The following is a 25,115-nucleotide window of genomic DNA, read 5'->3' as shown; positions in this document are numbered from 1 at the left end:
GAATTGGAATGTAATATACACAAGCAACATTTGAAGTGACTTATTTTGATGATTTTGTTACTGGACAAATGGAGGTTAATAGAAAATGTTTGAAGTAGTTTGTAATGGTAATCAAGAAAATGTTTGGTATGTCAGTTAGTCATACTTCATGGAAACATTAACAAATAAAATTGGACACCAAGGCACATAAGGAGATATCAGGATAGGCGACCAAAAGGTTGGTCAAAGGTTGGCTTCAGGGAGAGACTTAAAGAAAGAGAGATGTAGCAGAGTGAGGTTGAAGAGGAATTTCCTGAGTTTAAGGTCTAGGCTGCTGAAGGCACAGCCATCAAATAGTGGAATAATGAAAACTGGATTTCTGTTTTTCAAGGACTATCATTATTTGCCTTCTCAAGTAAAACATTCAGATTGACACATATTAGAAAATGCAAAGTTAATGGTATGTGATTTTTCTGCTCATCCCCTGCCTCTTCTTCACTGCAGTTGTCCAAAAAAAAGCATTTAGATAGTAACATGGCTACGATGGGTATAGAGGGATATGCGCCAAATGCGGGCAATTGGGATTAGCTTAGGGGCTTAAAAAAAAGGGTGGTGTGGACAAGTTGGGTTCAAAGGACTGTTTCCATACTGTACATCTCTATGACTCTATGTAGAAGAACAATGTAACTTTCTAATTAAATTGCAGGACCGGAGTATTGGGGAATGGGGCAGTTGCTGAGTTATGGAAGGGATGCATATTTTTGGTGAAAGCTTTGGAAATAACATTTTATGAGATCTCCTTAAAGATTGATACCTGAAAAATTAATAAATAATAGTTTCTGTAAAAATTGCAGGGAAAAAATAGCATTTGTTGCCTTTGTATTAATATAAATAAATATATAGCAGTATTTGGAACAGAGCAGTATTAGACTCTTTACTCCCATTGTCCTTTGCGATAAAGTTCCGTAAAAATTAAAATTAAACTAATTTGTTTCCTTTTTGCACCCAAAACTTTGCAACATTTTTTTAGTGTCATCAGAAGATTGTGCTCAACGAGATATGCTTAAAAACTTCCAGGAACCAATTTTTCCCTGGTTATCTTGAAATTCTGAGATAAATAAGTATAAATTAAATTAATCATTGTAAAATGTGAAGATTTGCTCTGCATCATTCCCCTAAGCCTTTCTCCTGTTGTTGATTTTCTCCTCAATAATATCTGAGTTTGGTTGTCTTAGTTGTAGTAGACTGGATACTGTACAATATATATGGGGTTAAATAATCCTGTGATAGCCTCTGGGAGAAGATGGGAGCAAAGCACAACTTCCATCCAGCCTTGATTCAAATCCAGGAGTATTAGCATAATTTGGATGGGAGTTTGCGCCATTTCTTGTTCAATTATGGTGTCTGCTTGAGTTAATCAGAGGAATATAGATGTGGTAGAATATTGTCATGCAAGTCCACCAACTGTATTGGCTAAACAACTTTAAAAAATTGCCAAGACAAATTTCAAATGTGTCTCTTTCTCAGTGGCAATTGATCAATCTGTGATTGATTGCCCTAGGGAAACAAGCCTTTGAAATTATCACAGGGCCTAATTCAGGTCCAGACGTGCAATCCTCCTTCTTTATTCAGGCATACACAGCACTGTGAGGAAGGGAGGCAGCTTTGGCAAGAGCTCTGCAGGATAATATCATCCCACTCGTCCCATTTCTCTCTGAAGTGCATAATGAAAGTTGCAGTTGCAAGATGTATACACCCTTCCAAAAATGGGATGTCTCAATCATTAAAAAATCTTTTAGATGCAAATGCAACCTGGAAGCTTTGGACTGTTTTTTTTTTGAATCACTTCTGCTAACAGTGAAGGAATTAGGGAGTCCCATGAAATCAGCATTCTCAGAAAACGTTACTGTTGGTAATATCTTGAAGCATTTGGAACATCAAACCTTTTGATTAGGGATGTAGAACCAATTTTTACATATTAAATTGTACATAACAACCTGATTACCTGTAGTGGAGAAACAAAACTATTGGCTGAACAGAATTTAAAAAAAAAATGTTGAGAATGATTTATCAGATTTAAAGGTAACAGGGGTGATTCACTAACCTTGTCGTTCCCGGCATAGAGTGTGCTGATCCCGGAAAGTAATGTGCTGACCTAAAAATCGGTTTTGCAGTTGGCGCCAAACGGTTTGTGATCCTCCCTATCCCTTTCTAATGGTGCGAACCAGATTGCACCCAGAAAGGGCATGAGGCCATTAACATATTTAAGGTAGCATTTAAATATGCATAGCCCGTTTGACTCACAGCTAACAGGATTCTCCGGCCTTCGGGGAATGATGCGAGAATGGCAAGAATCGTTGCTGGTCTCCACCAGTGGAGGCCCGGTGTGATGGCCACTCTGGGGACTCAGAAGCTATCGAAGCCCCCTAGTGGTCAGGGGCATGGCCAGATGATGCCCACCTGGCAGTGGCCATCTGGTACTCTAGCAGTGTCAGCCAGGCACTTCAGCAATACTAGTTGAGCACTGGCAGTGTGCCAGAGGCAGTGCCAAGAGATGGGGCCTCTGTGAGCGATCTGATAGGGGCTATGCAGAGAGGGGTCATGCAGGGATGGATTATGTCAGGGGTCATGATGAGGAGGCATTTCAGACATCAGGCAGTGAGGGCATATCGGGTGGACCCCAGTGCCCCAATGTGAGTGACTGTTGTCAGGGAGGTGGTGGGGGAACATGATGCTGATGAGGGTGTGGCCCTGATGTCTGTGGGGAGAGAGAGGGGTGTCCCAGTGCACTGTGAGATTGGAAGCCCTTGTGAAACGGCACCTGAGCACTCTGATCCGGACTCACTGGTGTGTTTAGAACCCCAACCCTTCCCCCCCGTACCCACACAAAATTCCCAAGTGAGAAGGACCCCTGTCCGGCCAGAGGCCTCAAACCACACCTTGCACCCCATAAGAGAGACAATCTGACATTGGGGTCCCCCTCATAGCCACTGTCAGCCCATTATTATGCATGTTTGTCCCTTTTAAAAGAACAGGTCAACTAACCCAGAGCACAAGCTTGCTAGGGCATTATTGTCCTTACTGTGGTACTGGCATGATGTTGAATGAACCATTTCTGTTTGTTTTACACCTACTTAACAGGTAATTCCTTTATAATCCATAATTAGACTTAATAACTGGTGACAAGGCTGAGTCACAGTCCACAGGCTGTGCGTTACTGCCGGGTATTTGGAAGAAGGGAGTAAGATTAGACATCACCCAAACTGAAAACAGTGCAAACTGACAAGGTAGCAGGGTAGACTTGAAAGGAACACACCTAAGTTTCAAGGGAAGCAATTACCAGGGGACTTGGGCTGTATTCGACGTCTCAAAGAAAAGGTACTCGCTAGGTAGCAGGCGGTGATCACGAGGGGTCTTGTGTTACAGTCACTTGCCAGAATAGGAGAAGAAATTCTCAACTGAGAACAACGAGATCTTCGTGGAGAAGCAGTTGCGAGGGTACTTGGGCTACATTCGACAGGAAGAGTAGTGAAAGCACAGCTGGTGAAGAAGTGGCTGGCACGAAAATAGCAAAACTCGGGCTGCAAGCAGCTATTGAACACAAATGGTGGGAAAAGTTCTTGCTGACGGGAACAGAAAATGGTGGGCCAATTTGGAGCGATGGGACTGTCCAATGAAGAAATAGAGAGCTGGACATTACATATGAAGCATCGTCATTCATACTTAGACAATAAGGTGATAGAAATTTTTCTCAGCACCATAAGGAGTAAGATGTTCACCATTTTTAATTTTATAAAAGAGTACAGCCAGAAGGAGAACATAAGAACATGAGAACATAAGAAATAGGAGCAGGAGTAGGCCATCTAGCCCTTCGAGCCTGCCCCGCCATTCAATAAGATCATGGCTGATCTGAAGTAGATCAGTTCCACTTTCCCGCTTTCTCCCCATAACCCTTAATTCCCTTGTCTATCAAGAACCTATCTACCCGTGACATAAATATATTCAGCGAGGTAGCCTCTACCACTTCAATGGGTAATCCATCGCTCAATTTGTAGCTGGTAAAAAGACAGGCAGAGCACTGTGAAATTAATGGGTTTCTCCAAGATGCTTTCCCCAGGACCATTTAGTTTGTGTCCTCTGTATAAGCAATCCAATGAAAATGCTAACAAAAAAAGACTTAGGGGGCGAGCTTACCAAAAACTTCTAAGTGCCAAATGAGTGTGAAAACAGTAGAGAATTGCGCCCTTTTTTTTGGTGAGCTTCAGACACGATCTTAGGCCACTTAGTGTAAAAAGAGAGTTGAAGTGTGATTCATGCTAGTAAGGGGAGTGGACAGAGACTATTCTTGCTAGCTGCTTACAGTTAGAGAGCACCATTGCACATGCAGTGATCTCTATGTTCTGTATAAACTGTACATATAACACTTAAGATCTGTCAGTCCTCCCACCCCTCTGATATTCGTTCCCCATCCCTCCTAGATACCTTGCTCTGCAAGTAAAGTGCAAATTCTTTAGAGATTCAATCGAATACCTGGGCCACATCATTGATTTTATTTTATTTATTACTCCCAAGCAACATGATTTAATTTGATTTATTATTGTCCCATGTATTGGCATACTGTGAAAAGTATTGTTTCTTGCATGCTATACAGACAAAGCATACCGTTCATAGAGTACATAGGGGAGAAGGAAGGAAAGGGTGCAGAATATAATGTTACACTCATAGCTAGGGTATAGAGAAAGATCAACTTAATATAAGGTAGATCTATTCAAAAGTCTGATGACTGCATGGAAGAAACTGTTCTTGAGTCGGTTGTGGTGTGACCTTTTATCCGGTGGAAAAAGGTGGAAGAAAGTATGCCTGGGATGCGCATGGTCCTTAATTATGCTGGCTGCATTTTCAAGACAGTGGGAAGCGCAGACAGAGTCAATGGATGGGAGGCAAGTTTGTATGATGGACTGAGCTTTGTTCATGACTGTTTGTAGTTTCTGCCATCTTGGACAGTGGAGGAGGTTGTGATACAATCTCAAAGGATGCTTACTATGGTGCATCTGTAAAAGTTGGTGAGAGTCATGTCAGTCATGCCAAATTTCCTTAGCCTCTTGAGAAAGTAGAGGCATTGGTGAGCTTTCTTAACTCTAGTGTCAGCATGGAGGGACCAGGACAGTTTGTTGGTAATCTGGACACCTAGAAACCTGAAACTGTCAACTATTTCCACTTCACCTATGTTGATGTAGACGAGCATGACCTCCTCTACACTTCCTGAAGTTGGTGACTCTCTCCTTCATTTTACTGACATTGAAGGAGAGATTATTGTTGTCACAGTAGTTAATCCAGGTTCTCTATCTCTTTCCTGTATTCTGTCTCATCATTTTTTGAAATCCGACTCACTGCGGTAGCATCATCAGCAAACTTGAAATTTGAGATGGAGCGGATTTTGGCCACATAGTCGTAAATGTATAAAGAGTATAGAAAGGGGCTGACATAATGGATGACGTTATAAAGGCTCCTAAACTAGAGAACGTATTGGAATTGTGTTTGTTCTTGTGGTTGGTTAATTACTATGACACATTTGTGCCAGATCTGGCCACCATCTTAAAATCTTCACACCAAATGCTTGGTAAAGCCCAACCGTGGAGATGGACCCGGCATGTGAGGAAGTTTACCGGGAGGTAAAACAAACCTTAATATCAGAAGTGGTAACGCATTTTGCCCCAAAGTTGCCTCTGCAATTGGCCTGCAATGCCTTGCCTTATGGGATTGGCGCTGTATTGTTACATATATTGTCTAATGAAGAATATAAAGACCCATTGCTTTCACGTCAAAGCCTTTGATGGAAACAGAAGAAAACTTTGCCCAAGTCAAAAATAAAAGATTGAGTATTGCATTGTAACTGATCACAGGCTCCTCACCACAATTTTGAACCATACACTGGAATACCATCCATGGCACGTCTATAAAGGTGGACACTGCTTCTATAAGAGTACTCCTACGAAGTACAGTACAATATCGACAGTCAGAGAAGCATGGCAATGCAGATGCTCTTTCAAGACTGCCCCTCCCTGGAGGAACGGATGTTCCTGATTGGAATTTAAAATTCATGTATTTTTTATCAAGACGATAAAGCACCAGTGTCTACTGCCCAGATGTGAAATGCTAACTAAAATGACCCGGTCTTAAGTCATGCTATGGACTTAGTCTTACAAGGGAACACTATTCATAGAAACCAGCCTGATTTACATCCCTACCTGTCCAGGAAGTGGGAGTAGCACATATCAGATAGATGCCTATTATGGGGGATGAGTGTGGTCATTTCCCCCACATTAAGAGGGAAGGTGCTGGAACAAGGACACTCGAGTGTGTTGCGAATGAAGGAAATTGCCATATCTATTTTTGGTGGCCAAGTGTAAACTCCTAGATCGAGGAAAAGGCAGGTTCTTGTGAATGCTGCACTCTAGTACGGAATGCACCACCATTGTCACCCATTCACCATAGGAACAGCCTGAAGCTCATTGGCAAAGGATCCAAGTTGACTTCTCAGGTTCAGGGAAGGACAAATGCTATTGATGGTGGTCGATGCTCACTCAAAGTGGTCAGAAGTAGCAATTATGAAGCTGTTGTCTACAGAGGTGGTACAGATTGACTTGATGAATTTTTTACTAGATTTGGAAATCCTTAACAAGTGGTAGGCAACAATGGGACACAGTGGTGAAGCAACCACCAAGGAGTCCGATGGGTGGGGTTGGCTCTGTATCACCCTTCATTTCTAAGCATGTATCATGCGATGACCCAGTGTTTCCCAGTATCTTTTAATGCTTAGTCAGAAACTGAAGCTCTCATTTGACCAGCTGTGACCATCAGATGAGACAAGAGAAGTGGTGACAAAGAACCGGGAAGGTCAGATGGCCCAAAGGGAGGGGAATTCCAAGTTAAGGAATTTCCAGAAGGGAGAGACTGCGCTGGCTAGACATCAGATGAGAAATGGGTCCCAGCGATGGCCGTGTCCAGATGGGACCATTGTCATTTACAGAGCAAGGATGAGCTGGTCTGGAGGAGGCACATGGATAAGGTGGTTGCCACACTGCATCAAAGGAGGGAAGTTTGTTCAGATCCTGAAGTGTTGTAGATGAAGGCAGAGGGAACCGACTGAGTCTAATGTTTCTGAAGCAGTGGTAGTCTCCCCCTATCTCCTCCCAGAGAGGAGATATTGGCAGGGCCTATGAAAGACAGTAGTCAATCTCAAAAGGAAGCAATAGGTATGTGATGAGAACTTCCAGAAATTTAGGGATAGATGCCTGAGAAGGCTTCTGAGGCAGAGTCCTGAGGTCAACCCCTTCCTTCCCAGCACAAGTCCTCCCAAACCCCAGGGTCCCTTGTGGAACTCTCCCTCAACAGCCTGGCAGCAGCAGAGGGACTCATGGGCACAGCACTTACCTCCCTTCCCCCTCTCAGAGTTAAGTCACCAGCTCCACATTTGTCCGGATCTGCACCAAAGCCCTCCCAAAAGACTTCTTGCTGGAGTGGGGTGGGGTGAGGGGTGTTCCTGTCAGGGGCTAGTGCACTAGGTAAATCCTGGCCACCAGTGATCTTTGAGGCTCTTGCTGTGTTATTTTGTAGAACTCCCCAGAATGTTCCAGGCTTTGGAAAGGCAGCTTCAGCAGTCCTATTGTGTGATTGGTAGTGCTTTTGTGGAGCCGTGACTTGCATTTTACCATTCCTCTATCTCATTGTGAGAATTCCTGACTCATTATCAGTGAAGCCCAAAAGGGTAGCCCCTGTCACTGAGTATCCTTCCCTGCAGATGCGTTTGTGGATAGAACAAACGTGCGAGTTCTGAAGAACTTACATTGTGGCTGCAGCCTGGAAATGAGGCACTGACCTGTATAATTTTCTTCCTGTTGTCAAACAATTGTTGAACATTTATGGAATACATTTGCTTTCGGCTGATGACTAATGCACACTAGTCTGATCATTGCTGCATGTGTGCAGTCGATGACTCCTGCACACATGGAAAGCCAGGGATAGCCCCGAACCGCACTGGTCTTTCAGCCTTCTCTGGCACTTTCTAACAGAGATTTACAGGTAATTCATTTCTCATAATTCATAATTCAGATCAACTTTTCACCTGGAAGTTAGAGGTGGTGACTAAAAACCATCAGGGACATGATCCTGACAGCTTGGGATTCCATGCTCCTCCTGTTAAATTTGCAAGGCTGTAAAAATTTGATTCAGAAGTATGTAAATTTGAGTTATCAAGTTTGACAATGAGCTAACCACCTTCCCTTTGCTTCTGAGTGAAATTGCCACCTCACTTCATTCTTGATGCTCTTTTGTTTGCTTTCTGTTTTCCTGCTATCAGGATTCCAATCCAAGTCCTCCTGCATAATTATATATGCTCACCCACCATGTTTCCAGCTCTAGCGGGTTTAACTAAATTCCATCTATTAACTCTATACCTCTCTTCATAAATGCTGCCAAACCTGCTGAGTAGTTTTAGACATTTCTGTGTTTATTCTGAAGCAGTTATTTTCATGCATCCTTTGTGGCTCTTCAGCAGAACTCATATGTGTTGCTTGTGCGCAACTGGAATCTTTTTTAAATATGATTTGTCGCTCTTCAATGTTTTGATTTTATTCATTCATGGGAAGCAAAGATTGCTGGAAAAGTCAGTGGTGGTGAGCCACCTTCTTGAAGCTTTGCAGTCCACCTAAAATAGGATGCACAAATAGTATCATTCGATGGGAGTTTGAGGATTTTGAGGCAGTAATAATGAAGGAACAACATATATTTCCAATGGTGTGTGATTTGGAGGGGGACTTGCAGGCGCTGATGTACCTGCTATGCTTTGTCTTTCAGGCAGCAGAGATGATTGGTTTGGAAGGTACTGTTGAAGACACCTTGTCAAGTTGCTGCAATGTATCTTGTAGATGGGACAGACATCTGCCAAGTAGTAGAAGAAGTTAGTGTTTTTTTAGATTTATTTGTGTCGCAAGTAGGCTTACATTAACACTGCAATTAAGTTACTGTGAAAATCTCCTAATCACCACACTCCGTGTCTGTTTGGATACACTGAAGGAGAATTTAGCATGGCCAATGATCTAACCTCAAAAATCTTTTGAATTGTTGGAGGAAACCAGAGCACTTGGAGGAAACCCACACAAACACAGAGAGAACATGCAGCTTCCGCACAGACAATGACCTGAGCCAGGAATCGAAGCTGGGTTCCTGGTGCTGTGAAGCAACAGTACTAACTACTTTGCCACCATGCCGCCCATAAGTTTAAGGTGGTGCATGGGATGCCATTCAAGCCGGTTGCTCTGTCCTTGAGGTATTCAAGCTTTCTGAGTGTTGTTGGAACTGTACTCATCCAAGCAAGTGGAGAATATTCCATCACACTTCAGGAGGAGAGCTCCTTGCCAGAATATCCAGACTCTGATGTGCTCTTGTAGTCTTCTGGTTGGTCCAGTTAAGTTCTGGGCAATGGTGACCTCCAGGATGGAGGGGGACTTAGCAATAATAGCATTTTTGCAACTAAAGTGAGGTTTGATTAGATTCTTCCTTGTTGGAGATGGGCAGTACCTGGCATGAATAACACTTGCTGCCAAGCCAGACTGTTGTTCAGGTCTTGTTGCATGCAGGCATGAACTGTTACATTACCTGATGAATTGCAAATGGAACTGAACACATGCAAACAACAGTGGATGTCCCCACTTCTGATCTTATGATGGAGGAAAGGTAATTGGTAAAACAGCTAAAAGTGGTTGGCTGAAGGCACTGCTCTGAGGAGTTCATGCAGTGATGCCCTGAGGCTGAGATGATTGCCCTTCAGCAACACAACTATCTTCTCCTGTGCTAGGTACAGCTTCAGCCAGTGGAGAGCTTCCCCACATTTCCCATTGACTTCAATTTTAGCAGAAGCCTTAATGCCACACTTAGTTGAATGCATTCTTGATGTTAATGGCAGTTCCTTTTACCTCACCTTTGGATTCTGCTCTTTTGTCCATGTTTGGATCAAACCTGTAATGAGTTCTGGAACCAAGTGATCTTTGCAGAACCCAAACTGAGTACCAGTGAGCAGGTTATTGGTAAATGCCACTTAATGGCTTTATCACTTACATCTTGCATCACTGTGCTGATAATTGAGAGTAGGAAATGGTCAGATTGGTTTGGATTTGTTCTGCCTTTTATCAACATAACTAGACAATTTTCCACTTGGAGTAGATACCAGTGTTATAACTGAGCAGGAAAAGCTTGGCTAGGTGTATGGCTAGTTCCGGAGCACAAGTGTTCAGTATGACAGCTGAAATACTTTTAGGCCCTTAGCCTTTGCTGTATTCAGTTGGTTCAGCTGTTTCTTGATTTAATTTGAAGTGAATCAAATTAGCTGAAACGAACATTTGTGATGCTGGGACTTCAAAAAGAGGCTAAGATGATCATCTACTCAGCACTTCTAGCTCAATCACAAAGTGTGATGTAAAAATTTACATATTCAAAGAAATGACACCCCAAATGTGAGAAACGCAATGTATGCTGAAAGGAATCTCTTTAAAGTTAATGTGCTCCTCATTACATGATTCACAGGTGTTATCAGGTGTGCAACATCATTTTGTATAAAACTTCTGAATTTAAAGGCCCTCCAATGAAATCAATTAACATAGAGATGTTAATAGTTATGCAAAGTCTCTACATATGTTCCCTGTGGAGACAATCCATAATTTTGGATTCTGTGTTCATAATTACCAAATTGAACTATAATTGACTACTAAAGATTACAAAATAAACTATTTAAATAGAATATGAGTTGTTTTAAATGTGACAGACTTACCAGCGAAAATGTGTAAAGCAACTTTTTGGACTTAATGATTGTTTGTTTTGATTCTCTGTTCAATTGTGTGTGTGTGTGTGTGTGTGTGTGTGTGTGTGTGTGTGTGTGTGTGTGTGTGTGTGTGTGTGTGTGTGTGTGTGTGTGTACACATGGTAAATCAATTCAGATGACACCCAATCATGGATGAAGTATAATTTCTTTAGTTAAATACTGGGAAACCTGAAGTGATTACTTTCAACCTCCAGGACATATTCCGTACCGCTCACTAACTCATTCACCTCCCATGTCACTTTGTCAGATTGAAGTTACAATTTGCAACACTGGCAATTTATTCTCTCTGAAACTCATTGCGCATCTTTGTGTCACAAAGACTGTCAATTTCAACTTCATTACATGACCTGCTTCTGTCCCTGCCTCAGCCCTTTGAACTGAAGGAAGATTTATAGTGGGGTTCCCCAGAGGTCAGTGTTAGGACCCCTGGTTTTCTTGATACACATTAATGACCCAGACTTAGGTGTACAGGGCACAACATCAAAATTTGCAGATTACACTGTGAGGGGGATAATGTTACACTTCCAGAGGACATTGACAGGTAAGTGGATTGAGTGAACAAATGGGTGGAAAGTGCAGAGCAATGTGCAGTGATTCATTTAGATAGGAAGAATGAAGAGAGGCAACGTTAAATAAAAGGTACTATTCTCAGGGGATGCAGGAACAAAGGGACAAAGCTGGCTGACAGTGGCAGTTATCTATCAATCAGCTCAAAGTGATCACTTTGAACAGGTGTTAATTATTGTAGCAAGAAGCTGAGCTGGCATTGCATCCTGGGAGTGAGTCATCAGCACTCTGTAAAGTAGACAGGTTTGCAAACTGCACATAGAGATGATGTCTGAATGTGACATAGACTAAGTACAAAGTCAGGAATTTGATTTGAGTGGTATTTTGGTGCAGAGGGGAAAAGCAATGATCCTTTTCTTTTTCAGCTAATGGTAGTTGGTAAATTTTCTTCCTTTTTCTCCATGCTAGGATATTATGACTTCCCATCACTTTAGCTATGTAAGTTAATAACTAATTAACTATTAAATAAGATTAGACAGATGTGGTAGGGATGGTGGATTGATGTGATGGCAATGTTTGGGAATCTATGGAATGTATAGAGATCCTGGACAACCATTTTTGCCTATACTTTGTGCAACTTTGACCCAAAGTTGCTGAGCTAGCGTTTGAGCTACCAACATTGCAGAGCATAAAAGAGAGGGAGGATTACCTGGATGTTTTTTCCAAGAGGCAGTTACACCTCTTAGGTTAGGCAGAATTTAGAGTTGGTCATTGGTGAAGAACAGAATGCTGTGACAGTGATTCAGACAGGTATAGGGAACTGGCTCATAGTGATGGAGGAGCCTCAATCCCTGATTGAGGTACAAGGTACGACAGCTACAAGGTGCTAGCTGTGTCAATCAGGGCAAGAACTGAAGGATGGATGGGTGCATGATGCCATGTCATACAAGCCCACAGATCTTAAAAGTGGCAGCACAGGTGGAAAAAGTGATGAAGAAATCATATGGCATGCATGCCTTCATCAGCTGGGGCATCAAGTATAAAAGTTGGCTAATTATATTACAGTTGTATAAAACGTTGGTTAGGCCACATTTAGAATACTGTGTCCAATTCTGGTCACCACACTACCAGAAGGACATGGAGGCTTTGGAGGGAGTACAGAAAAGGTTTACCAGGATGTTGCATGCTATGGAGGGTATTAGCTATAAGAAGAGATTGAATAAACTGAGTTTGTTCTCTCTGGAAAGACGGAGGCTGAGGAATGACCTGATAGAAGTTAATATATTATGAGTGGCGTAGATAAGATGAACAGTTTTCCCCAAGGCAAAAATAATAATTACAAGGGGGCACAAGTTCAAGGTAAGAGGGGAAATGTTCGGTAGAGATGTGTGGAGGTGGTTTTTTACACAGAGGGTGGTGGAGGCTGGAATGCTCTGTCAAGTGAAGTGGTTGAAGCAGACACGTTAGTGACATTTAAGACTTATTTGGATAGACACATGAACAGGCACAGAATAGAGGGCTAAGGCAGTTAGTCTAGATAGGACAATGTGATTGGCGCAGGCTTGGTGGAACAAAGTGCCTGTTCCTGTACAGTACTGTTCTTTGTTTTTGCAGAGAGATGGGAGAAAGTTCAAGACAATGGAATAAGGTAGCAATGTGGGGCCGAGTTTAACATTAATTGTGCATCGGAGAATAAAGTAATAGCAAGAAATAGTAGCAATAAAATTAAATTAAAGTTTCTTTGTCTGAATGCATGAAGCATCTGTAATAGGATAGATGAACTAGTGGCACAAATATAAGTAAATTATTTCGATTTAATCACCTTTACAAGGACATGATTGTAGGTGATGCAGCTTGGGAAATAAATATTCCAGGGTGCACAATATTTTGGCAACACCAGGTTAATGTTCAACAGGTTTATTTGGTCACATGAACTTTCAGAGTGCTGCCCCTTCATCCACTCACCTGATGAAGGGGCTGTGCTCCGAAAGCTCGTGCTACCAAATAAACCTGTTGGACTTTAATTTGGTGTTGTGAGACTTCTTATTGTGCCTACCCCAGTCCAACACCAGCATCTCCACATCACAATATTTTGGAAAGACAGACAGAATGGCAAAGGAAGACAGTAGCCCTGATATTAAAGAATGACATAGGGACATAATGAGAATGGATCTCACCTCAGAAAATCATAAAGTAGAAGCAGTATGGACAAAAAGTAGGAATACCAAATATCAGAAAACACCGCTGGGAGTAATTTATAGGCCCCTGATCAGTAACTAGATCAATGGACAGAGCGCTAAATAATAAATTATTGGAGTTTGTAACAAAGACAATGTAATAATTGTGGGTGACTTTAATCTTCATGTGGAGTTGGGACAATCAAATTAGAGGTTGAGAGGATGAGTTTATAAAATGTTTTCATGGCAGTTTCCTGAAACAATAAAGTGTGGAACTGACTTAGGGTAAAGCTATTTTAGGTCAGGTATTGTATAATGAGGCAGTATCACTTAGTAATATCATAATAAAAGATCCACTGGGAAATTGTGATCATAATGCCATTAAATACCATTGAATTCCATGTAAGTTTGTAAGTAACATACTCCAATCACAATCAAGAATTTGAAACTTAAACAAACCCCCTTATATAGGCATTAGGAAAGAACTGGCTAAAGTTATTGAATAAATATTGCAAGTTTACATCTGCCAAGGAAACCAAAACAGCTGGTACTTACTACAACTATTGATTATAATTGTTGAGATATAATTCTGTGATTCATTGTTTGTCAGAAATCTATTCTGTAATAACAAAGAGCAGCAAAGAAGAGCTATTGTCGATATTATTTGACAGTGAAAGGATCAATTTAACTTAGAGGTAAGACATGGCAGATCTCCATGCTATGACCTGCTGTTCTTGCTTCATGTCAGAGACCAGGAATGTTTCCAGTTCCCAGGACCAGCATGTATGCAGGAGACTCCAGGTGCAGCTCCCAGAAGCCAAAGTTTCAGAGCTGGAGTGGCATCTGAGGACACTGTGGAGCATCTGTGAGGTGAAGATATTGTGGATAGAACATATAGAAATGTGGTCACACCGCAGGCTCAGTCTCCACAGGCAGGAAGGGAATGGATGACCATCAGGCAAGAGGACAGGCAGCGCAGCAATCTCTTGTAGCTATTCCCCTGCAAAAGAGATATACCGTTTTAGAAACTGTTGAAGGGAAAGGCCTCTCAGGGGATAACAGCAGCAGCCAAATGTGTAGCACCATAATTGATTCTGCTGTGGAAGGGAGGAGAAAAAGGAGCAGAAACGCAATAGCGATATAGGATTCAATTGTGAGGGGAATAGATGTATGTTTCTGTGGCCCCAAAAGAGATTCCACAATGGTGTGTTGCTTCTCTAGTGCTAGGGTCAAGGATGTCTCAGAGAGGTTGCAGGACATTCTGAAAGCGGAGGGTGAACAGTCAGTTGTCATGGTACACATTTGTACAAACGACAAGAGTAAAAAAAGGGATGAGGTTCTAAAAGCAAATTATAGGAAGCAAGTTGAAAAGTAGGATCTCAAAGGTAGTTACCTCAAGATTACTACCAGTGCCGCACTTAGTCGGAGTAGAAACAACAAGAAATTATGGGATGAATATGTGGCCGAAAAGCTGGTGTAAGGGCGAGGGTTTCAGATTACTGGGGCATTAGGACCAGTTCTGGGTGAGGTGGGACGTGTACAAACTGGAAGGTGAGTGAGTGAGTGGCAGGTTATTTCGGTAGTTACCCATGAGTTAAATCATATTTTAAATTGTTGAACATTTCTTGGATAAACACCCAGGTAAATACTGGGGAAATATCTGAAGTCCCTGCCTCTAGCTTGGAGACAAATTGATCTTTCAAAGTTCAAAATTACTCAGCAATTCCATAGAGGTCAGTGCACCAGAACGGGCAGGCTCCCCAGTTTGGGTTGTACAGTCTAATGATTGGAGACTGGAAGATCTGGATCATTTACTTTGGCCTTGAGAATAGGAAACCACAACATGTTTTTAAATAGTATAGAACTTGTAAGTAATTGTGTCAGAGAGACTGAAGTGTGCTTGCACAAGGAACTCAGAAAATTAGCATGTAGGTACAGCAGGCAATTAAGAAGCATGCTGGCCTTTATTGCAATGAGACTAGAGCACAGGAATGAAGAACTTTTGCTATTGTACAGGGTTATGTTGAGACCACATCTGGAATACTGTGTGCAGTTTTGATTTTCATATTTAAAAGATATATAGCATTGGAGGCTGTGCAGAAAAGTTTCACTAAATTGATCCCTGAGATGAGGCGCTGGTCATATGAGAAGAGGCTGAGTAAATTGGGCCTATATTCTCTGGTGCTCAGAAGAATGAAAGACTACCTCATTGAAACATAACAAGGGGTATGACGGAGTAGATGCTGGAAGATTGTTTTCCCTGGCTAGGGATCTAAACCATGGGGTACATTCTTAGAGTAGTAGTCAATCATTTAGTACTAAGATGAGGAGAAATTGCTTCTCCTAATGGATTATGAATCTTTGGTCTTCTGTACCCTAGAGGATTGTGGATGCTCCATCACTGAATACTTTCAATCACCTCACGTTTATCTAAATGTAACCCAGGACATTGTGGGAGACTAGGGACGAAATTGCAGATCTCCTGGCGGTACCTGAAGGTTGGAGGGTGGCACATGTAGGGGGCAATTCTCCTATCCCAATGTGTGTCATCTGGGAGAATTGCATGTGGGCTGATTCACGGGATTCGCACGTGCATTCCCGAGGCGTGTGCACCTTGGAGTATTGAATATCCGGCGCAGTTGAGACCATGCTGGAAACCAGCGGGATCAGCAGGTAAATCATCTTAGTTTTATTTTAATGTTATTTAAATGTCATTATCGGGCCCGGGACAGAAGCATTTCCCACCCTGTCAGTGCAATTTCACTCTGGCGGGGTTCAGACTAATTCCCCACATTTGGGGAACTAGCAGGAGACCTTGCTAAAGTGAAGGGGGGGGAGCAATCAGGGCCCCCAGGGGGTTGGGTGGTGTGGGTTGGTGCCCCTGGGCATGGGCACCCTGATAGTGCCAGCCTGTGCCTGCTGACACTGTCCAAGGGGCAAAATGCCCATGTCCAGGGAACACATTGGCACTGCCCACCAGGCATCGGGCAATGCCAAGGGGTTGGGCTTGGGGGCAGACCCTAAGGGAGGGAGGTTAGAGATGATCCAGCCTCTCCTTATAATTCAAATCATCAAATCCCGATAGCATCCTAGTAAATCTTTTCTGCACTCTTTCTGATTTAATAATATCCTTTCTATAATTGACCAAAACTGAACACAGTATTCCTGTGGCCGTACCAATGTCTTGTACAACTTCAACAAGACATCCCAACTCCTGTATTCGGTGTTCTGACCAATGAAACCAAGCATCCCGAATGCCTTCTTCACCACCCTGTCAATCTGTGACTCCACCTTCAAGGAGCTATGAACCTGTAACTCTCCCCAATGCCGTACCATTAACTGAGTAAGTCCTGCCCTGTCTTGGTCTACCAACATGCATCACCTTGCATTTATCTAAATTAAATTCCATTTGCTATTCAGCAGCCCACTGGCCTAATAGATCAAGATCCCGTTACAATCATACATAACTTTCTTCACTGTCCACTAGGGGTGAGGTTCCTACTGCCACTCTGGGACCATTCGGGTCTGGAGGGAGGCCAGCAATTGGGGCGGGCTGGGGGCGGGGGTGTTGTGCTGGGGGGTGGTCGGTCTCCTGTGGGGAGACCTGGTCTGCCAGGATGGGGGGTTGGGGGGGTTCATAACTGAGGGGTGGGGCTGGAGATTGGAGCGCTCCAGGACGGGGGGGGGGGGTTGGGGAACTGGGATGGGATTGGTGGGGGGGGGGGGAAACGGGGATGGGATGGGGGGGTTGGGCAGGGCTGGCCCGGGAATGCTCATGGGGCCACGATCAGGCCTTTGGTGGGGTGGGGGGGGGGGGGGGGGGGGGGCAGCACAGTGAGGGTTCCGGGCTGGCCAATGATTAAACTGGCCAGCAAACTGCAGGCTGACAGTTTGGGGCCACTGTGCATGCGCAGAGATCCAGAAGTCAGATTCTGACGTGAATAGAACCTAGTCCCTGAACTTGTAATGATATTCATGATTGAGACCTCTGCAGTGCAGAGTCTGGGAGATTCTTGGCTGAAGTCGCAGTGAAAAAAAATTATGATTTACATCAGTTTTTCTGTGAATTCAGCACTTAGAACTGTTTTGAGAGAATCGCCCCCATTATGTCTTTGTTTAAGAAGGGTTTCAAGGAAAAGCCAGGGAACTGCAGGCCAGTGAGCCAAATGTCTGTAATGGATAAGTTATTAGAAGGTATTCTGAGAGACAGGATCTACAGGTATTTAGAGAGGCAAGGACTGATTAGGGATGGTCAGCATGGCTTTGTGAGTGGAAAATCATGTCTCATGAATTTGATTGAATCTTTTGAAGGGGTAACGAAGAAGTAGATGAGGGCAGTGCGGTTGATGTTGTCTACATGGACTTTAGCAAGGCCTTTGACAGGGTAGTGCATGGTAGCTGATCGCATGAAGTTAAATCTCACGGGATCCAAGATGAGGTAGCCAATTGTATACGAAATTGGCTTGATGGTAGAAGCCAGAGGGTGGTTGTAGAGGATTGTTTTTCAAACTGGAGGATGTGACTAGCGGTGTGTCTTAAGAATCGGTGCTGGGTCCACTGTTATTTGTCATTTATATGAATGATTTGGTTGAGAATATAGGAGGTATGATTAGTAAGCTTGCAGATGACACCAAGATCGGTGGCATAGTGGACAGTGAAGAAGGTTGTCTAGGATGATAATGGGATCTTGATCAATTGGGCCAGTGGGGTGATGAATAGCAAATGGAATTTAATTTAGATAAATGCGAAGTGATGCATTTTGGTAGATCAAACCAGGGCAGGACTTACTCAGTTAATGGTACGGCATTGGGGAGAGTTACAGAACAAAGAATTCTGGGGTATAGGCTCATAGCTCCTCGAAAGTGGAGTTACAGATTGACAGGGTGGTGAAGAAGGCATTCGGTATGCTTGGTTTCATTGGTCAGAACATTGAATACAGGAGTTGGGATGTCTTGTTGAAGTTGTACAAGACATTGGTACAGCTACAGGAATACTGTGTTCAGTTCTGGTCACTCTATTATAAAAAAGATATTATTAAACCAGAAAAAGTGCAGAAAAGATTTACTCGGATGCTACCGGGATTTGATGGTTTGAATTTTAAGGAGAGGCTGGATAGACTGGAACTTTTTCCCCTGGAGCGTATGAGGTTTAAAGGTCTATAGTGGCCTATAAAATAATGAGGGCATAGATAAGGTAGTCAACATCTTTTCCCAAAGGTAGGGAAGCTTAAAATAAGAGGGCATAGTAATAAGGTGAGAGGGGAGAGGATACAAAAGGGTCCAGAAGGGCAATTTTTTCACGAACAGGCTGCTGGGTGTCAGGAATGAGTTGCCAGAGATAGTAGTTGAGGCGGGTACAATTTTATCTTTTAGAAGCATTTACATAGTTAAATGGGTAAGATTGGTATAGAGGGATATGCGCCAAACAAGGGCAGTTGGGAATAACTTTGTGGTTAAAAACTGGACAAGTTGGGCCAAAGTGTCTGTTTCCATGCTGAAAACTTCTATGACTCTATGACACCACAACCTTTAGGAAGGATGTGAAGGCGTTGGAGAGGGTGCCATAAAGATTCATGAGAATGATTTCTGAGATGAGAAACTTTAGTATTGTGCATAGATTGGAGAAGCTGGGACTAATCTCCTTGGAAGAAAATGATTAGAGATTTCATAGAGGTGTCCAAAACCATGAGGCATTTGGAAAGAGTCATTAGGGAGAAGCTGCTCACGTTTGGTGGGAGGATCAAGAACCAAAGGACGCTATGTTGATTGGCAAAAGAAGTATCGGTGACATGAAGAAAATGGTTTTCATGGCAAGTGGTGCACTGCCTGAGTGTAGTAGATTCAATCATGTATCATTATCTGAAGGGAAAAAAACATTGTAATGCTAGCAAAAAGGTAAGGGCATGGGAATAGTTAAGCTGTTGATGCATACAGCCAACGTAGACACAACAGGTAAGTTACCTCCTTCAGTGCTCTAACCATTCCATGATTTACCACTAAAACCCTTATTGATTTATTTATCCATTCCAGATCCAGTTAGTCAAATTCTTTATTGGTTGGCATTCCATGCATCGTCTCATCCTAAATCTTTCTGTCTGTATCCCATCCTGGAACTCCAGTTTACCCATCATCCTTGTCCTTGCTAACTCTACTACCCTAGTGCCACCTATTTAAAACATTCATCCTTGTGTTTAAACCCCTTTGTGGTTTTGTCCATACTTATCCCAAAACCACCTCCAATGCAATGAAAAATAATCTGAGGCCTGATGTGCATCCCTCCTTCATCAGTCATATTTACTAGGATCAGGATCAATCAGGTACAATCCAGCCCAATCCCTGATAAAAGACAAATTAGGTGGTTGACAATATTGAGCACTCGTTAATGGAGTTGTTGAGAATTTTCAAAAGGTTTCATAGACTGTACGTGCATTCCAGGGCAGACCAGTTGAAGGCTGGTGTGTAAACAATGCTCACTCAATAAGGAAGTTCACATTGCATGAAATCCACAGGGAGATCTAACAACAATCTCCCAAATTCTTCAGGGCCATCATAACAGTCTTAATGGAAGAAGGTGAGGCCGAAAGTTGCAGGGAGGATATTCCAGAGTTTGGAACCTAGACAACTGAAAGCATGGTCACCAGTGGTGAAGCAATTAAAACTTGGAGACATACAAGAAGCCAAATTTGGAGGAGCACAGATATCTCAGAGATTTGCGAAGCTGGAGGAAATTACAATGAGCGTGAGAATCAAGGCCATTGAGGGATTTGAAAATAAGAATGAGTATCTTAAGATCAAAAACGGAGAATAGGAGTAAGAAGGACATTCTGGATTGGCAGGGGACTGAGTATATTGTATCCAAGCTTTACTAATTTCTGTACTTGCTCATTAACTTTACAAGAATACTATCATACAAATCAGGAGCAAGAGTAGGCCATTCAGTCCTTTGAGCCTGCACCATTATTTGATAAATTCATAATTGATCTGACTGTGTTTTCTATTTTCCTCTCTAACCTCCTATAAGTTTGACTCGTATTGGTCAAGAATCTATCCAAATTAGCATTAAAAATATTCTATGACCAAACTTCGACACTCCCTGGGGAAGAGAATTCCACAGATTGAGAGAAAATAATTCTTCCCAGAAAAGAAGTCTCCTTTTCAGTGATTCCTGAAGAAGGACATCCAGGTCCCTCTTGGTGTCTCACCATGCAAAATATATATATTCTTAAATTTTTCCTACCAAATGGGTTAACTTTACACTATGCCACTTTGTATTCCATCACCCATGTTCTTGTCCATTTATCTGTCAATATCCCTTTATAGCTTCTTTGCATCCGCCTCACCTCCTACTTTCCCACTTAACTTTGTACCATCAGCAAATTTGAATACAATACACTCAGTCCCTTCATCAAAGTCATCAATATATATTGTAAATAGGTGAAGTCTAAGTACTGATCCATGTGACTCTCTGTTAGTTATAGCTTGGAAATCCAAAATATCATTTTTCTTTTCCATTGGAAATCCAAAATATCCTGTTTTTTTCCCTATTCTCTGTTTTCTGTTCATTCTCTGTTTTCTGTTCATTAACCAACCCATAATACATGGCTAACATATTATCTACATCCCATGAGTTTAATTTTGTGAACTTCATAGCGAGGGGGATTGAATATAAAAGTAGGGAGGTCTTGCTGCAGCTGTACAGGGCATTGGTGAGGCCGCAGCTGGAGTACTGTGTGCAGTTTTGGGCGCCGCACCTGCGCAAGGATATTTTGGCCTTGGAGGGAGTGCAGAGGAGGTTTACTAGGCTGATACCGGAGTTGAGGGGGTTGAGCTATGAGGAGAGGCTGAATAAACTGGGCTTGTACTCGTTAGAGTTTAGAAGAATGAGGGGAGATCTCATTGAGACATATAAGATGATGAATGGGATGGATAGGATAGAGGTGGAGAGACTCTTCCTGCTCAAAAAAGACAGTAGGACTAGGGGGCACAGCCTCAAGATAAAGGGGAGGTGGTTTAGAACGGAGTTGAGGAGGAACTTCTTCACTCAAAGGGTGGTGAATCTCTGGAATTCTCTGCCCGTTGAAGTGGTGGAGGCTGCCTCGCTAAATATTTTTAAGAAGCGGGTTGATGGGTTCTTGATAAGAGAGGGGATTAAGGGTTATGGGGAGAGGGCGGGAAAGTGGAACTGAGCCACGACAGATCAGCCATGATCTTATTGAATGGCGGGGCAGGCTCGAAGGGCTAGATGGCCTACTCCTGCTCCTATTTCTTATGTTCTTATGTTCTTATAAATAACTGCTTCTGTGGCACATCATTAAATGCCTTTTGAAAATCCAAATGCACTAGATCCACTTGTTCCCCCTTATCCAATATCCTCAAAACAATCTCTTAACAGATTTGTCAAACATAATTTCCCTTTAATAAATTGTTATTGACTTTGCTTAATCATATGACAATTTTCGATGTGTTCTGTTACCAAGCTCCTAACAATAGATTCTGACACTTTGCTGACTATTGATGTTAAGTTAACTGAACTATAGTTCCTTGTTTTCTCTTTCTACTTCCTTAAATAGTGGGGTCATGTTTGCTATCTTCCAATCCTTGGAAAGTATTCTAAAATTTTGGGAATTATGGAAGATTAAAACTAATTCCTTCGTTCTCTTTTCAGCAACCTCAATTAAAACCTTATAATGTATGTCATCATGTTCAATGGATTTGTCACCACTTGCTCCCATTAATTTTTCCAGGAATATTTCTTTACTTATATGTCCCTCATTCTCATTGGATTCCTGGTTTATCAATAGTTCCTAATTTTCTTGTGCTTTCCATCATGAAGACAGATTTAAAATGTATTTATTTTAATTTCCCATTATACATTCGAACTGTCTCATATGGGGCCCCATTTCCTTTCATTAATCTCTTACATACCTGTCGAAAAGTTTAGTCTGTTTTTATGTCTTTTACTAGTTCATTTTCATATTATCATCTCTCTTTAATTATTTAGTTTTTGTTCCTCCTTTGCAGAACTCCAAAATCCCTCCAATCGTCAGGCCTTAAATTTAAAGATAGTAGACAGTAGAATGTGGGAGACCTGATATGAGTGCATTGGAATAGTTGATTCTAAAGGTAACAAAGGGTATGAATGGGGCTTTCAACAGCAGCTGAGCTGAGACATGTGTGAAGTTGGGCAATATTACAGAGATGGAATCAGGCTGTGATGTGTGATAACACAAATATGAGGTTAGATGCTCGTCTTGGGGTTAAATTTGACACTAACATTGTGAAAAGACTGGCTTAATCTCAGATTGTTTCCAGAGGGAAGGATGGAGTCAGTAGCTGGTGAAAGGAGTTTGGAGCCAGGATCAATAACAGTGGCTTCAATCTTGCCAATATCAACTTGAAGGAAACCTTTATCATCCATTACTGGATGTCAGTTAAGCAGTCTGATAATTTAGCTATGGTTGTGGAATTGAGAGAATTGGTGGTGAAGTAGAACTGGGTGTCATCAGAATGTATGAAAGCCAAAGGGGTGAAAATCTACAGGGCAATGCTGAGCATGATGGGTCGGGAAGGTGTTTAAAGTCCAGATTTGACTGAGCTGGCACAGTGACAACTGCAACAAATCCTTTCAGCCATTTGCCCAATGCATCAGACTCAACCATCAATATAATCATGATCAGGAATCTAAAAGTTAAGCAAAATCAACTATTTGCAGTCAGTTTTGACTGAATAAAAGTGATTGGGGTGAGGTTCATAACATTCCATTGGTTCTACGACAGGATCTTTTTACAGACCCCAAATTGTACAGTAACACATTTATTTGTAAAAACAAATATAATTCTCCAATTTCTGTAACAGGGTAACAATGCAGAAGAAAATATCATTTATATGTAAATGTACAATCATTGCTAAGTCAGGTATGCATTATTTATATTCTAGAGTTGAATTTTGTTTCATAATAATTTTAAGTAGATTTATCCGCACAGATGAATCATTTATAAATTTTAATTGACAGAACTGTAAGATAGAGAATCCTGGCTGTTTAGCTGTTGCAAAAAAGATTAACTTCACAAGCAAATAGGCCTGAAAAATTCAGAATCACCAAAGGCATTCTGTTTTTATCAAGATCTTTAACATACTTGCAGATAAAGTCTATATCCCATTACTGAATAGAAAATTTACCATTTATACCACAAGGAAGAAAACTTTAGATTAAATATCATTTTTTAAATTTATTATTTACAACATAATTTTAAAGAAGTCTTCTTCAGTCCAAAACAAACTTTATCATTGTGATCTGAAGGTGTTGTTTGCCATCTTGAAATTTCAGCAAGTAGGATAGAGTTTTGAAATCAATGGTCAGGACAGAATATTTAAATTGTTCACAGCAGCATTTTAAATTTCTAGTGTTATGTGTCAGTGGGAATGAGCAATAAGCAATGTAAATAAATGCTACTGTCGGGATTTCTAGCAAGATGGAATGCATTAACAGCACAAATAGAAAAGAAGAGCATGATGTAATAACCATTACAGATATGCTGGATCCAGAACTCAGTAATGACCCAGCCAGGCACTGCGCCTCTGAACTGTTTCTCCTTCAGTTCCTAGAGATGCAAATGTTACCAGGAGCCATGATTACCAGGAGTGGTTGTCAGTAATGTTCTTGCAACGGCTAGGTGGAACAGAGGAGTTCCAAAGCCTTCAGTTGCAGGAGATGTTGCCAGTGTTGACATCCATCCCAACCCTGCAAGAGGGGGCAACTGCAGTGGAAAGGCTGGAGCAAGACATCAGAGTCATGTCTGACAAACTTCAAAGCATAGCTCAGTCTTTGACATCATAGTGCAGACAATGGTGGGCTTCCAGCATTGGCAATACCAGGTAACCTTCATGTAGACCTCACTCCAGCTGCTCCTCCCAAGCCATGGAGTATCCCAGGAACTTTCGAGCACCTCAGGGGAGAAGGAAGTGTGGGAGCCCATCCTGTGGCCTTCCATCAAGAAGATTCTAGCAGTGACCCTTCAGACTCGAGGGTCACCAGCGTATCTCAGGCAGCAGGCAGGACAGGGTGACAGAGCAACACCAATGCCACCTGAAAGTCGACCAGGTCCCTCCAAGTCCAGGCCCGCCCCTGTCAAGGGCATCTCAGGCCACAGGGTGTGGAAACCAGCTGGCCACTTTCACATCTGATGTGTCCTGGAAACATGCCTAGATGTAGTAGTAGGCCCCATAAGATGAAGAGGTTTTCGGGGCACAGATAAACTTGGGTAAAGTTAGGCACTGAAAGGTAGGGTTCAAAATCATTTATCACAATCACAAGTCACCTTTATATCTTAAGGTTGTGAATAAGCTATGCTTGTTCACAGCCTTAACACTTCACTATCTTTGGCCTTTCTCCCACTAAGATAGCTTCTCATCCCCATCTGGATGCTGCTTTTCCCATCGACCCTCAGTGCAAGATAAATGATAAGACCCATTCAAACTGATCGTAACAGACATCCTTGAAAACTTCTGCTGTTATTCAGTGAACCTTACATCTAACCGTTTTCTTGAATTACAGAATAAAAGGTTGTGGCCCTGCCC

The 25,115-nt window shown here is 42.2% G+C and overlaps 1 protein-coding gene across 5 annotated transcripts in view; it reads left to right on the top strand.

The window, feature by feature from the left end:
- The window catches only part of LOC145350850 (parkin coregulated gene protein homolog), a 362,660-nt gene that overhangs the window by 84,043 nt on the left and 253,502 nt on the right, over positions 1 to 25,115 (top strand). The window contains exon 3 of one of the 5 annotated variants that reach the window (XM_080200217.1): positions 8,836 to 8,938. The exons of the other annotated variants lie outside the window; for them this stretch is intronic. Within the exon in view, the coding sequence (XP_080056343.1) occupies positions 8,836 to 8,938 (103 nt within the window). The remainder of the gene's footprint in view (positions 1 to 8,835; positions 8,939 to 25,115) is intronic. 5 annotated transcript variants of the gene reach the window in all.

This window comes from Carcharhinus amblyrhynchos, chromosome 12, assembly GCF_965287045.1.
Source record: "Carcharhinus amblyrhynchos chromosome 12, sCarAmb.v2.hapA, whole genome shotgun sequence".
Lineage (NCBI taxonomy): Eukaryota > Metazoa > Chordata > Chondrichthyes > Carcharhiniformes > Carcharhinidae > Carcharhinus > Carcharhinus amblyrhynchos.
This window is presented reverse-complemented; position numbering and strand designations above follow the sequence as displayed.